At 36.7% G+C, this 18,152-nt stretch overlaps 1 protein-coding gene across 1 annotated transcript in view; it reads left to right on the top strand.

Annotated features, from left to right (window-relative positions):
- The first annotated feature begins 59 nt into the window (after window positions 1–59).
- IQCH (IQ motif containing H) overlaps window positions 60–18,152 on the top strand; it is a 71,558-nt gene continuing 53,465 nt past the window's right edge. The window contains exons 1-7 of the mRNA XM_080396943.1: window positions 60–163; window positions 768–890; window positions 1,212–1,306; window positions 1,639–1,753; window positions 6,233–6,355; window positions 16,802–16,913; window positions 17,658–17,786. Coding sequence (XP_080253069.1) covers window positions 65–163; window positions 768–890; window positions 1,212–1,306; window positions 1,639–1,753; window positions 6,233–6,355; window positions 16,802–16,913; window positions 17,658–17,786 — 796 coding nt within the window. The 5' untranslated portion in view covers window positions 60–64. The remainder of the gene's footprint in view (window positions 164–767; window positions 891–1,211; window positions 1,307–1,638; window positions 1,754–6,232; window positions 6,356–16,801; window positions 16,914–17,657; window positions 17,787–18,152) is intronic.

The following is an 18,152-nucleotide window of genomic DNA, read 5'->3' on the forward strand; positions in this document are numbered from 1 at the left end:
AGGAGCGAGCCAGGGAGCGGGCTCGGCCCCCGCTTGGTGTGGCCGTCCCCCCGCGGCGAGGCGGATGGTGCGGTCCGGCCAGCGCGTCCCGTTGCTAGGGGCGAGGGCGGCAGCCGCCATGGCCGGCTTCGCGGGGCCGGGGCTGGAGGCGGGAGCCGCGCAGGTGGGTCCGGGCAGCGCCCGAGCCGGCCCCGGCAGCCGGGGTGGCGATCGCCGCGGGGCCCCTCCTGCCCCGGGGAGGCCGCCTCCCCCGCAGCTGTGGCGCGGGCCGCCGCTGAGGGCCGGGGGGCTCAGCCCCTGCGAGAGGCGGGAGCGGCTGCCGCGGGTTCTGAGGGGCCTGGGCCCTCGAACTTCTCTGCTTAACGCTGCGTAAATACACATTTTTGTCGCGGGCTAACGTGATCTCCTCTGAGGCTGCCGCTGCTCTTCAGTCCCTCGTTAATGCTTTTGAGATTCCTGCATAGCTAAGCCATCTGTGCCAAGAGAGAGGTTTGAAATGTCAAAGGAAATGTTCCTTGGCTGAGGACCTCAGTCCTGAAGTTTATTGCCTTTTTTTGTGAGATTTGTTTTAAAATCAAGTCTTTTCGAGTTTTCGACAATCAACGACTTCGAAGGCATTGGCTTTGTATTCCTTTATTTATAAAAGTATGGAAGATTGTGTGTATTTTTTCCTGTATTTAGGAAGCATTTAATTTGGATTAAATCCTGCTACGTAATCCAGTGGGTTTTGGTTATGGGTATGACTTTTGTCATAACTTGTTTTTTAGGTTCAAGAAGACCTTCACAAGCTCAAAGTTAAAGTGAAAAATATCAACTTGAAAGGAAATGTAGAAGCCGTGGATATTAGTGTCCTTGAAACAGCAACTGAAAGAACTGAACTTGGGCTGAGAGTAAGTAAAATAGAGCAGATCCAGAAGACAATTCAGTTTTTGAGGTCTCTGTCAGTAATTCACTTAGAGTACGTTGCAAGATCCCTTTCTGATTAGCAAATCATGGGATTCATCAAACATTACAGTTCAGAATGATGGCTTCCTTTTTTGGGTCATCAGAACTAACTGGTCTTGTGCCCATTAGCCAAAGTCAGTCCAACAAGAGCACAAACCTATCTAACTTTTCAGTCAAGTGAAGATCTGGATTTCTAAATATTCTAAATAATTTAATATCCCTCATATCTTTGTAATCGTTCTAACATAATTTTTTCCCTTTAACAGAAACATGCTGAAAATTATTTAAATGTCATAAACAGACAAGTGTTAATGATTTCTTCTGCTGATAATAAAGTGCATTCAAAAGAGCACCCTAAATGGTAAGTGAAACAGCCGTTTTATTGCAAAGACAAATACAAGCAGTGAGAGAAAAATTGTAGCATCAGAATCTTGTAAAGCAAATAGGAGTGTTGGCCCAGATGAGATTATTTTGTTCATTTGCTATTTTGGTTGTATTGGATTTAAACTTAAAACCCACTTCTAAGTAGCTACAGCAACCTTCCGCTATCTCCCTTGATTATTTTTTTTGTGAAATACTAATTTAAATAAAAAGATAGTATTTCAGATTCAACCAGATGGAAGCAGTATGGGTTTAATAGGTAAAATCAAGGTAATTTTTTTAAACCTCACTGTTTGTTTCTTTCTAAATCAGGGGCCTTCATTTTGGTGCTTCTCAGAAACAGCTTATTTTACCACGAGTATCTGTTGAGCCCATGACTGTCCAGGCGTACAGCAAATCAGCACTACGTGTTTCTCGAGGTTCACAGGTCTGAAATAACATACTACTTATTCTGCCACAGACCACATTAAATGAGTAAACTGGTGTCTTGTAGGTTACCAGTTGATCCCATAATGTTAATATTCTGTCTCCATGGATTCAGCTTTTTATAATATATGATTTAAGACTGAAAGTGTTAAAAAATTCTCAGTAGAATGAGTGGGCTGAGAGATAGGAGCCTTCTCCCAGCCTCACAGTCAGAATAAAATCTAGATTAGGAAGGATTTCAGTATCATCATGGGAGCATCCACAAGCCCTCCAATCTTTATCTACACTCCTGCCCCCACATGGATATTGTTAAAGTCCTGAAACCTGGTGGTGGTTGTGCTTTAAGGTCCCAGTCCTGCAAATACCACATGCTTAATGGAGATTCTGCAAGTGACATGCTTTAAAATAAGTGGAACTATATATTGGACTAGCATGAGCACAGGTGTAAATGTTTGTGTTGTCTGAGACTGAAAGTGGTGGTTTTTGGGGTTTTTTTGCATAAAAGATATGGCAAATTGTGGGAAAGACTTCTGTTCATGTATAGGGTAGTCACTTCTGATAAATGTAGCTTTTATCCTTGAAGTCTGAATTTTTGCTGTTTTTAATAAATGAAATCCTTGTAAGGTCATTTAAAGCCACCTTAAAATGTTTGTATCTGAAGTATTTTTGCTTTTTTTATTCTAAGCTGTGAATTTTGACTGGCGCCTTCAAGGTGGTTTCCTCAAACCATTTAAAAACAAATGAACGTAATTTGTTGAAATGAAAAATACCCATTGTCATAATTTTACGTTATTACTGTTTAAATTCAAGGGATCTTTGAGTGGGGAAAAAGCCTTAAGAGGCTCTCTATAGTACGAAGACTGTTACCAGAAGCTGGGGATTGAAGCTACTTGAAATGGTATAATCAGAATGAGCAGCCTAACAATTATATTGCTGATTAGCTTTGTAAAAGAAGTCCCAGTATAAAGTAGTGTTAAAATATTGCTTACTCTTGAGATAAAGCATAAAGTGCAATGAGATCTCAGATACTTTTTCAGACTGTATTCCAGCCCTGTCCTATATGAATACACTTATATTGTGGGAAAAAAAAATCAGAGTTCAGCTGCTCTGTAAACTATTATCTGTGGTCTTTCAACTCTTCATGTGCACCAATGAGCTTAATTTACAGTGCAGCACATGCTCTGTCCTGCCTTGACTTTTCCTTTGTCTTTTCATTTCTGATATCTATGGCATCTGCTTAGAAATGCATATCCAGTGACACACAAGCTAGCTCTAATTTCCCATTATAAAGAAAATGGCAAACAGTGCTGTTTTACCAGCTGTTCTACATGCCTGGCATGCCAACATAAAAAGCTTTTTATTATTAAATAGTTGTGAAATCCAGCTGGGAAATTATCACCTACAATTCCTTACTTCCTGTCTTTTCCTTACTTGTAGCTATAAACAGTTTTGGTTTTTTTTTTAACTTTGGTGTTCAAAATTCCTTTCCACTCAAAAGAAATATTAGTGAACTGAACATTTTCCATTTGCAGACAGTATTTCCAGGTACATAGGCTTGAAGAAATCAATGTTTCAATTCATAGGGGTTCCAAGAGAAATTAGTAATTCACGCGGTAGTATTTTTGTGCTTTGCAGTCCATAGTATGCTGTGCAAGTGTAGGAATGGAGCATAAGTAGTGTTTGTAGTAGTTAGGCTAAAACAAGGTTGCAGTCAAATAAGCACAGATGCTATTTTCACATATGCGTTGCTAGAATACTTGTCATATGGGAAATAGCTTGCCCACAGGTGTCAGAATAGGCTTAAAATTATTGTTTGCTCACACATACAGTATTTCTGAGTCATATCAGCAGCTGCGTACCATTCTGCAAAACAGGCTTACGGGGGAAACTGGAGCGCTGTCCCCCGCTTCCCCCCCACACACTATGTGTTGTAATTGGATTTGTTCTAATAAAGCATGAGAACCATAAAAAGGTGTCTTCCTCATGCAGTAATTGCAAAGCTTCCGTATAGCAATGGCTGAAGAGACATTGTTATCCATAACTGCTAAGTGTATAAGTTAAAATTACTGGTTTTCTAAAAAAAACATACTTAATTGAAAAATCCTTAACTGATGCTTGTTCAGCTTTGGGTGGTTTTTTTTTTTTGTATGTTTGGGGTTTTTTCCCTAAAAGTTGATAGTTTCTGTGACATTCTGAATACACAGTAGAAGTTAATATTCTTTCATTGCTAATGGGATTAAAGATGTAAATGAAAAGATGTTTCTAGGGGATTCTGGAATATGCAAATAACATAAATAGCTAGACATGAAAAGGGGTTTAGTTACCAGTAATACAGGTTGTTTCAAAGATGAATACAACGTAGTCCATTCATAAAGGAATTGGACTGTATTAGATACCATGCACCACAGGCATCTGCAAAGCATAGTGAGTCAGATTTGTTGGCTTACTACATGATAAAAATATCCTCCACTCTGAAATGAATTTTGTGTTGAAGCAGAATAAGATTTGAACCATTTAACTGTGCTAAGCACATTGGCCTGTTCAATATACTCCAGTATACTCCATGTCAATTACTAAGCACAATTCTCATTTTCATTGAGCATTATATTAGTAACAATGCATGATTTGCCCTGCTACTTTCATCTTATTCTGCATCAAGATTGTTCAAGATAGCTTAAATTTAAGACACTGGATGATATAGATAGATGGGTGATATAGATGGAAGAGACCCACAATGCCATCTGCTCCAGCTCTTGCAAATGTAGAATTGTTACTTGCCATACATCTAAGCTGACAAAGTAACTTTTAGCAGTTTTTTTGATTTATTAAGCATTTCAGTTCTTGTTATCCTGTATTGAGTCTGTCACTCCAGCATTGATCATTTCACTGTCAGTCTGAGTAGGGAGTCTGCACTGTGAATCATCTCCTATTTTAATTCAGAAGGTACTCAATTTCCCCCCAATTCTTGTTTAATAACATAAGCAGTTTCCTTTCTGTACAGCGGTGTGTTATAGTAATAAAATAAATACCACAAAATCACTGATGAGGTGAAAATTGAACTTTCCCTCTCTGTGCAGCCATGTGGGTAAAAGAGTAATTGGCTTGGATAATAACTTTCATTCTTACAACCCCAAATCTAAATGAGCATCTCATTGATACATCTGCTCATAATTACTATCAAAAGAAGAGAATATATTGTGCAGATAAATAAATTAAAGCACTTTTAGTGCTTTCATAAAGTAATACAATTGTTTAATAGTTCAAATAAACATCTAATGATTTTTAAACTTTTTATAGCATATTTTGCTTGTGAAAAAATAGAATTGTCATTAATTTATTTTTACATTTATACAAAGGAAGTATCAGTAGAATTCTTGTGTATAAATGTGTTTATTTGGATCATACTATGTAAAGGAGCTTTTCTATTCCTGTATCCATGCAATGGGAATTAAGCATATACACCACCAGGCTCCCAGCTTCTCTGAATTACCTTAGTTCTGTTGACTTCTCTGGTGTTAGATTAGTTTCTGTCATTTGAGTATTCTTCGTTATTCAGCATAAACCCTCTTGGGTGCAGAGTCTAGTTAGCAATGTTACTACAATAAAAGTGTTGGGAGGTACTACTACACTTGATACAGATCCAGGTGTAAACTAAAGCACATGCATTAAGATGAACCCAAATGTTTTCAACCTAAGAAACTTTAGTAAAGATATATGGCATTGCTTCTGGCTTTTATAAATAAGTATGTGCTTTAGGTAATACTTATAACAAGAAGAAACTTTTAAAGTTTCCATTGGGATTTAAATCAGAATTTATATTAGCAAAATATTTGAATCCATTCCATGCAGATAACACAGTACATTAAGAAACTGCTATGTTTTAATTCTTATTACTATAAGGATTTTTTATTTCCTCATTTATAAGTAAGTGCTCTATCTGCATTGAATCAATGGGCCATAACTGATCCAAAGAAGCTGTTCTGGTCCATGAGGTCAATGATTCCTGAATTAAAGTCTCTGGCAAAGATGGCCAGGGTAGATTGGATTCTTATTATCATCTCTGGGAAGAACGCACATGTAATACCCTCCCAATAGATATGGTGTATATAAAACATTTGTTGTAATACAGGTAAATGGAATTCTCAAATGACCTGTGTTAATCAAATGAGTCAAACCTGATTGTCCTTTCCACTCAAAATTTGACTCAAAGGCACACAAATTCAAAAATGTCAGAGCTTGTAATAGAATTAATAGGAACAAATCTTGGCAAAAGCATATATGTGAATAATGGTTGTATGCCCTCCTATATTTTCTATCTAATCAAAAGGTGTTTATTCATTGTTTGCCCAGTTCTATGTGGATAGTCAAATAACATGAATTATCATCATTTTGCAAATTTACAAATGTTAGCCAATGCCTGCTTATAAACACTTCTGTTTTAGTGCAGTTATTTTAAGACTATGCTTGTTATATATTTCAGCAGCAGGTGGAAATGGATATGAAAATTATGCTTGACCCAGAGAACATCGATAATAAAGCTGTTCTAAAACAACAGGACTATGAGACCAGACTGCCACTTATAACTAAGAAAAAATCTGCTCCTGTAAGTAACTTATTTAATGGCCTTATTATATGCATTACTTTTCACTATTGAAGTTAGTATGTATCAGACCTAAATAAAAGATGTATTTTAAGTGAATGTACCTCATAATTTCCTACTTTCTGACACTGATATGTAATGATCAAAATGTTTTGAGTGATAATATTGGGGAAAACAACCCTGTAGCATAACAGGTTTAGGTCGCAAGACCCCAATCCACAAACGCATAAGTATAACATGGAAATATGCGTGGTAAGTAATTGCAGTAAAATCAGGGAGTGAAGATAACCAAACTGGAGCTTGTGGAGTTATTAGGACCTGATCCAACAAACAAAGAAGTAGTAAAAAGAGTTTTGCTGACAAGAGTGACCTTTCAGTTGTTCATTCTCTGACCATTTCTTAAAAAGACAAGAATGCATTCCATTTTCAAATGATAACGGGATTGTTAGGAGTAAGTGAAAAATGTTTGTACTTTGTTTTGATGCTCTTTTTAATCGACTTTTTTTGAAAAAGCAATCCTGCCACGTGATTGGTGACCCTGACCAGAAATCAGTGTCACGGAATCAAAAAAATAGAGGTTATACTGAAAGAGAATCAGAATCCTAGAGTGACTACATAAATTTAGCTGTCACTCATCTCTTGTATTTCTGACACTGTTTGGGAAGGAATGTTGAGTTCTACTTCTTATCTTCATGCTGGGAGCACTTAGTTTGAAAGGTGAGGGACAGATTCAGATCCTTCCTTTCCATATGAAGATATTTCTATGTCTTCTAGATCCCAGGTGTGTCCTCACTGTCAAGCTACAAAGTATTCTGAAGCACAGCCTTTCTTTTTTATCTAGTCAAGCTGTTTCCCTTAGTGCAAAGCAATTATCTACCAAAGCTGAGACTGAGCACTTCCACAACACTCTAAGAGTACCCTGACTAGTGGCCATCAAATCACTCTTCTCTATTCTTCTCTCTGGTCTGTGAATGTTATAATTGTGCAAGATTACATTTTGATTCTTCCAAATTTCTGTTCTGCAATTGCTGTTCGTCTTTAAACAAATGAGCATGAAGATGACATTTTCTGCAAAGTACGCATTTAAAAAATTTAATAGGCACAGGCATCCCTCCAAAGATCAATTAAGTTTACAAATTTAGCACAGCATTGTGATCTACATGAAAGTATATGCCCAATAGTCTCAGACAAGGACGCTCTTCTACAATTTAATTTATGTAATAGAAGCATTATTCAGCAATCCCAGTGTTATGAGTGATGTTCTAGGATATTTGGTTTTAAGCAACATAAACAGAATCTATGAATGGCACAGTTGCAAGCTGCCATTTATAAAAAATGATTTTTGGAAGCTGTTGCCCAGACTAAGAGGTGATTTGTCTAACCCTGTGATATAGAGTTAATTAGAAAAAAGCATCATGGCTAATAGCTTTTTAGAACCACTCTAAAACACTCACGGAGAGCAATATTGTACTACTGCAGAGAGCCATGTGTTTTACCACTCTCACTGAAACATACTGATCAGAGAAAACTTCTTAATGTTGACTTAAATTACAAACATTTAGTGTAAATTAGTCAAGCTCTCTGATACATATTTACAGTTGCTAAGGAACTATTTATGACAGGGAGATAGGCTGAAAAAACAAGTAGGTATTTCCTATCTCTAATTTATTATTTTACAAGTTTTCAAATCCCGTGACACAATCTCTGTTTTGAAATGTTCTGGCTTCATTGGGGGTAAAATTTTTGCAGTTAGATTTGCAAAATCCACTATTGAGATTGTGAATTAAGGCATTTTTGTTAAATGTGATCTATACTAGCACTTAGAGGAATGAGAATCGGTATCATTGCAGGTCTAAAATTATATGGTCTTTACTTTTGAAAAAATAGTTCTTGTAGCTACTTTAACTGTTAAGTTAGATGCTATGTACCCTGTTTTTACTAATCAGCCATTAGAGGGCAATATTTGTACGCACACTTGCGGGCACACACACATATACCATGTACATGCCCTAGATATGTGCATAAGTTCAAAGATTATCTCAAAAAAAAATCAGTGGCAGAAGGACTCTTATTGAAGTAAATTAAAAACTAATTGCTTGGTTAACTGCATTCAGGTTTTTTCCAAGAGTTGTCAGCATCTGAGTTTTCAAGGAGACCTGAGCATTTAAAAACGTGATGAAATTAAAAACACTGGTTTTGAGGTGACTAGATGGGTCAAGCAGAAATCTACACAGACTTTTTATTATCCTGCCATTTGAGTAGTTTGGAAAATTATTTGTAAGGATCTCATTGTTTCATGAAAAATGTCATTTTTTTTCTTGCTCTTTTGGTATTATTAAGTTGCTGATGCTGTATTTTATGATAGAAATGAAGAACAATTAATTATTGCCCTTTTGTACCTTTTTGGGTCTGATAAGCACTAATGCTTCATCCTCTGTAAAGTTCTGTAGTTATTTTAAAATGAGGACTGTAAGTCTGATTGAAACACCATGGGCAGACTGGGCATCACTTTTATTTTGCAGGCTATATCTGGATAACAAATGAAAAATGATGAGGAGATAATTATTAAATATGTATACTTCCCATGGAGTATCTAGCAATACAAATAATAATCTGAATTGCAGCAAAAATAATTCTCACATACTGCTGCAATGTAGAAAAGATTCACAACTATACCTTTCATTTTCATAGGACTGCTGTTCTTTTATAGAATTATACTGGCACTTTTTGGTCCTTGTTTTCTTATAAATGTATATTATACTGTAAACTTAGGAACCTTTTAAATTATTCATGAGGTAGAATTTAATATGGTGATGATTTCTAGCCTTTATGAGTTGCATCTTATATAGTGTGGCTCTAATGGTGATGGCAGTGATTCTGTGTTGTGGGGGGGGTTTCTTGTGTTTTGTTTTTTTTTAAGCTAACTTATTTGAGCACAACCATTCTAATCATATCGTCAGTTATTCATTCTTTATTCAGTATTTGCATCATGCTTATCACTGAAAGTCTATTCATTTCCAAAATTAAAAAGTAAGGCAAAACAGGGCAATTATTTTTATTTCAAGTGACTAGAGTAAGTTGTAGAAGCAAAACGGGTCTTTTGGTCCTCCAGACCTGATTGTGTTTTAAACCTATGCATGTGGCTATAATTACAGTCAAAGCATAATTTGGCAGTGGTAGCAGAATGAGACTTAAACAAATCGATGTTACACTGTAGTAATTTAAAATAAGCTTGTTGCATTTGTATTATGGTATGTAATCATAATAAGCAGCACAGTGAATTAATAAAATCTTCTTGTCACTAAAAATAAAAAGGAAATAATTGGTGAGATGGAGTTGACTTAACAGATGACTATAGTCAGCATCCTTTCAACCTAGAAATGGGAATGTGAAGGTCACCCCCATCTCAGATGACAAACGTAGAACATTTTGTTGGTAAACAAATTAATCTTTTGAAAGGTCACCATTTGTTTTAAGTTTTTATCCAGTTCTTGTCATCTGGAATTGGAGATTGACTGTCATTTTGCTAGGTAGGGGTGCAGCTGAAGCTGCTGAAGCTGTTTCTGTACATATCAGCATTCCTTGACAAAACTTGGTGCCTGATTGTGATGCTATGGGCTGCTGGTTTACAGCTGTCTCCGGACAAGAATGGAGGCCCACCCCTGAATTCCAATAAGTTGGTCCTGCATATTCTGCCTCGTGTAAGCTGGCCCTTTGCCCACAAGTAAAATGTATTGTAGTTCAAGCCAGCAATTATCCATCTTACTTCCTTCTGTGCTGCTTCTGTTGCCTTTTTCAAAAAGCAGATGTGGGATTCACCAAAGTTCTCCATCTATTCTCTTTTGCACCTGTTACGGCATAATTTTGATAGAGGTAAATTTCTGGGAGAGCTAGCAGTAGGCTATGAAACAAACAAAGCTTCATTTTTCCAATGGAAAACTGTCGGTTCAGAGCCATCTCTGATTACTTTAAGAGCTTAAAGTAGGTAAGAATAACATAAGACCTGTTGTTAAAGATGCCTAGTTGCTCCCTAGTGAAGGTTTAATGTTGGGCTTTCCAATTTAAATAGGACTTTATTTCTGCAGGTAAACAAAACCTGAGGGAAATAAGGTGTGTTAATATCTTAGTATTACATCTAAGGGAAACTGCATCAATCATTAGGTAGATAAAATGCTGGACTATGTAAATCGGAATGAGAAGGACAAATTTTAATTTTCTATACAGTTTTCCAATTCAGAAATCTTCTTGAATAAAAAGACAGCCAGTCATAAAAATTGTTCATGTTTTAAATCTATTACAGAGACTGTTACAAATTTGACTTGTCTGACTTGAAAATAATTCCACTGACACTGGTGAGAATTTGTCCCTTACTTAGCATTCACTGTTTCTGCACTGAATACCATATGCTGGTTCTTAGACTTGGAGGACCAAAATTAAGTTATTTGCAACCAGAGTTAAATGCTTTCTTTTATTTGCTCTTTATTACTAAGATGATTTGGCTCAGTTGTCAGAACAAGATTCTTTTTCGTAATAGAAATTGATAGATGATGGAAGTGTGAGTGAAAGTGTTCCTTGATGCTGCTTCCTTGCTTTGCTGCTCAGGGTGTAAATCAACACAGGAAAAATACATCTGTTTAGACTGCAAGGCTGTGAAGTTATAAAATGCAATGAAATTCTACAGTAATTCTCATCTAGACAAAACCAAAGCTGACCTGATCTATTGTGGATAGCAGACTCAAGACTGGACTTGGTGTCCTACAGAGATCCCTTCTAACCACATTTCTATTATTTCTATGATTCTGTGATTGAAAGCAAAGAGTGAAAATCACTTTGCACTTCTGCCTTTACTCCATTTGAGGTTTTTTTTCAGTCTGAAGTGATTTTCTGCCACTGCTTAACACTTAGATACCTCCTTCTCCTGTGTGAAGAGCGGACTCTGTTAATTTCTAACACTTAGGTGGCAGGCCCATTGAACCCTTTCAGTATCCTTCCATACTGACATAGAAATTATTTCAGAATTAGGTATTAAAGCAACTTTGCATCTTTCTTGAAGTTTGTCTACACCACACTTTCTTAGCTTGCTTATATAATATCATGATCAGGTAGCTTTAAAAGCCTTGCTGAAGTCAAGGTAAGTAGTGCTTACTTTTTCTCCCCTGTTCACAATGCTTGCTAATCTGTTGTGGAAAAAAATTGGATTGATCTGACAGATTTGAACTTGACAGGTTCAAGTCGTTCATTGATTTGTTACTTTCCAGATGTTTATAATTAGCCTATTTTGTTACTTAAGAATTCTTCCAAGTATCATAGTTAAACCGGTAGGGCTAGTCAATGCATCCTTTGTCCCTTTCTAAAGATAAGCACTATGCTATTTTCCAGTCCTCTAGTGTATTTTCCATTCTAGAAGAGTTCCACCATCAGTTCTGAAATTCCTTTAGACAGTTCTTTTAAGTATCTTAGAGTATATTTCATCAGGACCAACCGATTTCAAAACCTCTGAACACTCTCTGATCTGTTTTGCCCTTAAGTTAGCCTGTGATCTCTTCCCTTTTACACAACAATTAAGTGAGTTAATTCTATTCATAAATAGCTGCTTTTTTAATTATAGTTATGAACATACTTAATTATGTCATTTTTTTATTACCCAGAAATTTCTTTCTACTTGCATGTCGTTTTGTCTTAGCTGTTTAAGCAAATCAGAAGTGGTCATCAATACACCCACCTTCTGTTTTCTGTATGCTTTTTTTTTCTTGTGAAATTAATGAAGAACATAGGATTTATCAAGTTTGGTAATTTGCTATCCCTCCTATCTTGCTTCGTCTCTGGCATAGTTTGAGCTTGTTCCTCTAGTACTTTTTATTTGTGGAGCAGATAGTTCAGCAGAGTTCCAATTTCTTCCAATTAGATTTGCCTTCTACAAGCTCTTCCCTGCTAGTTTCCTGAGCATAAGGAAAACTGACCTTAGTTCCATTATTTATTTCGCTGTGCTTCCCACTTCCCTGTATAGGGGTTATGAACTTTGTAAATCAAACCTTGTTAGGAACTTAAAAATATAAAGGTAGATGGCAATTTGGAGAAGATAATCATGAAATGATAGATTACTGTTACATATCTTTTCTACCATTACTATCAAGCTCTGTGGTTTCCTGATACTTACTTACAAATCTCATCTACCTAGCCTTCTGGGTTCATAAACTGTAGTTGTTTTTATACAGGGTAGTACTCATCTTCTCTCTGTATTTAATACTAGTCTCTGTTCTTTTACTGGGGGAAAACCATAGTTATAAACATATTTTCAAAAAAAGTTGTTCAAGTTAAATATTGCTGTCTAGGTAAAAAGAAAACAAATGGAGAACTAATCAGCAAATCCCTGTGGTGTTACAACAAGTGCCCTATTTAAAATGAAGCAAAAAGAAAAAAAAAAATCAAGTGGGAGCGGTTTATCCACAGGAGAAAAACACTTTAGAAAGGGTAATAGAATTGTTTTTCTCATGTCCCAGGTTAATTACACTCAGAAGCACTTGAAATGGAAAAAATAGTTTTTCAGCACACTCCAAGCATATTTTAAGGCAAGTAAGCCTTAGCCTGCACTGCAAATGAAGTGCTTCCTTCCAGCCCTATAAAATTGTGTTTTAAGAGTCCCTGTGATGAAGCAGACTGTGTGCTGCCTTCAGTAAAGCATCCTTGCTGAATCATAATCTTCATAACAAACTTCACTAGAAGATGTTATTCATACAGGAAAATGTTTGAGGCTCCAGTCACCTTGCAGCAGTAGCGGTGTCTTGGGTTCCCCTCTTGCCAGAGGGGAAGCAGGTGAGGTGCCTACAGGTTAGTCTTGTATAGGGTGTGATCCTGTGCTTTCATGTTGGTTTGGTCTGTCTACACTTTAAACATTAAATGCTAGTTAGGAGCTGCTGGTTCTGGAATGCATGGTATTAAATTCCCTAGATTTTGTGTTTATGCCATAAAAACTGTAGGTGTGAGTAGTTTTAAATTGCGCTGACATTAAGCAGATGGAGGTCTATTGACAACATTTTTAAAAGATGCAATCTTTTAAATATCTTTTTAAGTTAACTTACTGAATAATGGTAATAAAACTATATAATTATGCTCAAACCAAACCTTTTTCTTGCAGTACTTAATATTTATGATGTTTAAGGTCTTATTTTTGTAATTGAGTTGGTGTAATTTTAGTGCAGATAACTGAAGGATGACAGCATTTTGTCAACTTCTGCTTTGATTGCTTACTGAAGTCTTCAAGAGGGCAGGTAATGCAGCAAACAGGCTGCTGGAAGAACATAGCAGAAGGCTGTGCAGACTGGGTGGAATTTTCATAGGTAACCATTCTGGGTTAGCTCCGCAGTTCTGCGATGCCGCCCTGTATTACATAATGAATTGAATCACAGTGGCACTGTGCAATGTAAATGAGAGCTTAAGTTACATTACAGTTGCATCTGTCCTTATTTTAACTTGACACCTGCCCTGGACTTTATAGAAATTAAAGAATACAGCAAAGAAGAATTGAATATTTATCTCCAGTTAAAAAAACCACCAAACCAAAGCAAAAAAACCCTACCAAAACCCCCAAAAACCTCTAGGCGGCTTTTGAACTCATACCCTTCACCTGAATTGCTTTTCTTTGTAGCTTATTACATCTCTACAAACACAAATGAAATATGTATGTTTCACAGTGTTTATCATCGCAAAACTGCTGGGGTTTAAACTAGGATAAAACTGACCAATAGTAAAGTCAGTGCTGCTTTACTGATACAATAGCAATAGCCTGAAAAAGGAGTCACTATTTAATTAAATTTCTTTCATTTTATATATTTTTGGGGGTCCTCAACAAACTGCTGGAGCTGAGAGTGAGTGGAAAAGTGTGGTTTATTATACCCTTTTCTCAGTATCAAGCCACTTATATGCCAGCTGGTATAAAGTTAATCTTTGTTTTATGCGTATCGCTATTTTCTTGGAATGCAAGGACGTGAAGATTCATACATCTAGATCCCTTAAAGCATGATGCTTCATAATGGCCATAACTAAAATGAGTGCCTATGATTTCTCTGAAAGATTCTCTATTATGATAAAGCGTACATATTTTCTATCTCCCTAATGTTTCCTGTGGACAATGTTATTATACAAATTGGGAGGAAAAATTACAATAATTTATTTTGATCTATCTCATTTCCCTGGTAGGATTATAAGTAGTTCTTTAGAGTTGCTTATCCCTTTCTATAAAGTTGATGGTTGACGTTATTCACTAATTATGGCACAATAGTGCTCAAAGAGCCCAATCATGGCCTGGATCCTATTGTTCTAAAAGCTGTATACAAGCATGATAATCAGTCATTAAAATCTAGTATTTTAAACCAGAAAGTCCCAATGTGTTCCATAACAGGTAAATATTATTCCCATTTTGCAGAATTAGAAATATTTCCTACCTTTATTATTATATGTATTTAATATTAATTTTAAGGTGTCATCATTCATAATGAAATAATTTTTTAAAAAGAAAATTAAAAAATTTCCACTATGTGGCATTATGTTGTCTTCCATGTAGCTCGTCAGTAGGGTTCAGGCGTGACTGTCCAATGTAAGAATTTCTAACCATTAGACTAATGAAGTAACTGGTAACAGATTGTCACCCACAAAAGCATAGGGCATTTTTAAAATTTGGTTTCACAGCTATTTGCTGACTACAGATGAGACTAGAATCTTGAGGTCCACTACAGATTGTGAGGGACGTATGTACTGTTGCATTCAAGCCTGTCTGCTTCCTTTTCTCAGCCTGCCCCAGTCTCCCCTTTTCCCATTTTTTACTTGCCCCAGTCTCTGTTCCTTGAGTCTGTCTTCTGAGACTGCTTCCAGAACACATCCTAGTCTTATCTGCCTGATTCTCTGCCAGGCTCTTTGTCCAGCCTGTCCCAGTGTTCTTTCCTAGCCCTGCTGTCTTCAGGACTTTTTTCCTCATTCAATATGCCTGTTGGCTTTCCTGTTTGCTCGAAGACCCAGTATGCCCCTCCAACTACCTTTCTTCATCTTGAGATTGATAATGTATTCACCTGTGTGCTGGCACACACTTACCCTCTTCTTTTAAACTTAGTATTTACCCTCTTTCTTGTGTTTTCTGGACCCAGCATGAAAATTAACTGGAGAACCTGTAAACTTGCAGAGGAAGTTCTGAGCAGCATATATGAGAGCACACCCAGTCCCTAGGTAGTTTAGCTGCTAAAACTAAGAAACTTTTATCTAGATTTCTCAAAAAAAACCCCTGTTGACAGAGTGACAGAATAAGGTTTGATAGACTAGTGTTAAATTTTCCTTTTGCTTTATAAAACATTTAAGTTGAATCTTTCATGTCTCTCTAGGTTTATCATTGTCTTTTTTAGCATCAGCCAGGTGAGAGAAAACAATATAATCTGGTAGTGGCTCACTATCATCAAGTGAGAGATCTCAATGATGTTATTTCCCTAGAAGTTGCATGTGCTGTAATGCTTTAAACCCACTGAATATCTAGCACTCTGTTTCTTTAGGAGTTGAGTACAACCCACATTGCAAATGGAATAGTATATGTATTCCTAGTCGGGAAGAAACTGAGGATACTTTGGAGAGAGAAAAAAATGTTAAGATGGTAACACAGACTTTTTCTGTTTATACTACTGAAGTATAAGGTGACAATATATTCTTTTCCCTGTACAATGCTCTGTGTGTGTGATACTAAGTGTAATAGTAAGGCACATGACATCACTGTCCCAAAGTGACGTGTGTCATTGCTTGAATTCCTGGCACTTAGAACCAGCAGGTTCTGTTTTATCAGGCAAGCACAGGTTAATTGGGGAAGTAAAGGAGCTTTAATCCCCACATTAGCACAGCCAGCATGGCACATGTTTCCACATCACATTATCAGGCTGTGTCATTCCCTGCTGTCCTTGAGGAACCCTGAAACTTCAGAAGTCTGTGATACTTACAGTTCTCAGATTTCTGAGCAGTTTCATGTATTTTAATTCTATTGGTATGCTTTCCAGGGAAGATTTATTTACATATTTGAAAGTGCTTCCTTTTTTTTCCTGGTACCTTGCCTGTATATGTATTTTATGTATTTAAAGACTGTTCTGTCAAGAAATACTATGTTTATGCTATACTTATTAAAATTGAGTAAACTTCTTGTGATTCCTTTATTAACTAGTACACTGATTTTTGCACAGCAAAAGTCAAAGACATCAATTGGATTTAATTAACTTTATTTTAAATTACTGAAGTTATGACAGCAGACAATACTGTAACATGTTCATAAGTTGTAAAAGCAGTGCTTATACTGATACATTATCAAATCTTAATGAAGCAATTCATAGCAGAAATTGTATTTGTTTATTATTGTGGGAGTAGAAAAGTGTGTCTTTGCAAATCCCCCATTTCCCTTTGTTAAAAGAAGATTCTGTCTCTTCCTAGATGTGTAGTCAGAAGACAGTGAAAGGTCATACAGTTAGCAACCTGTGGGACTTGCCTGCCTCTCACTACGTGGATTCTCCCTTACCCCTGTTAGAAGAAGATACAACAAAAGGTGAGTACCGAAGGCCACCTGGGTACTGTTGCTACCAGATGTATGCTACATAGGCAGTGTTGTTTGCAGTTTGGAGCAGAAACCTGGTAATCAAATTTTCTGGCACCTCAAAACCTGTAAGAATTATGATCTCAAATGTTGCAAAGGGTAGAGATCTACTTCAGACTACTATACTCCATGTGGTAGCTAACTTAAGACATAGCATATGTTATGTTGAACATTCCTCCCCAAGTTAGTTATCTTGTAATTCACAGAGTTCAGCTGCTACTGGAAAGAACTGTGTGCGATGGAGGGTTCTTGTATGACTAAATACCATGGTCAAAATAAACTGTCATGATTAATGTCTGGTTATTAATCATTCACTTTTAACTATGTCTGCACTTGGACTATTTTAGCAATCAGCCCATACTCATGATTACATTGTGGTTTACAAAAGTGTATTCTCCTCCATTCTACATACTAAATTGCCATGGTACAAGCATATAATTCCTTCTCAGAATCAGAACCATTACAGTATCTTTCATGTAGTTGTCAATTTTTATAGGCAAAGTTCACCTTCCTTGAAGGTAAAATATTGAAAGATACAAATCTTTCAATAAAAGATGACTTCTGCTTTTCTAGTTTTGATTTAGAGTTGGGAGAACTTGGGTCTGTCTTTGTTTAATTCTTTCTTTATTGCTACTAATTTTTTTCTTTCATAGCTGGAATATATATGAATTGTAGAGTAATGTTATCTTTTTGTAGGTATTCTGAGCCTAACTGAACAAAGACCCATCCCTCCAGCAGCAAAGATAACTCTCCAGACACCTCCTGTTTTATCCAAAGTGGCACCTTTCCGTGAATTTCACAGGCAGCACAAGAAATCAGTTGTAGGTGAGTACAAAGGGTTAATAACAACCATCAACTGCACCTCCAACTTCACTTTCAGGCCCCTTGTTTTATCTTACAAGGAAACAGCTGTCTAATGAGCATTCACTCAAATTCTTAAGAATACTAAGTGCATAAAGATGTATATGAGCATCCTGTGTCTTACAGCTGAATGGGAATCAGATTTCTTAAGCCCTGTGAGGATTTGGTCCCTGTTCATTTCTGAAATCCTGGTACGCTCCCACCTGTGTGTTTCAAATTCTAAGTGCCTGAGTCTGAAGCTATGACAATTGGTGGTAGTGTAAAGCTGTGACTTACATGATTTACAACAGCTCATCAAGCAACTGTTTTGCCAGTGTGATTAAATGAGTA

This window comes from Falco punctatus (assembly GCF_963210335.1).
Source record: "Falco punctatus genome assembly, chromosome: 7".
NCBI classification, from domain to species: Eukaryota; Metazoa; Chordata; class Aves; order Falconiformes; family Falconidae; genus Falco; species Falco punctatus.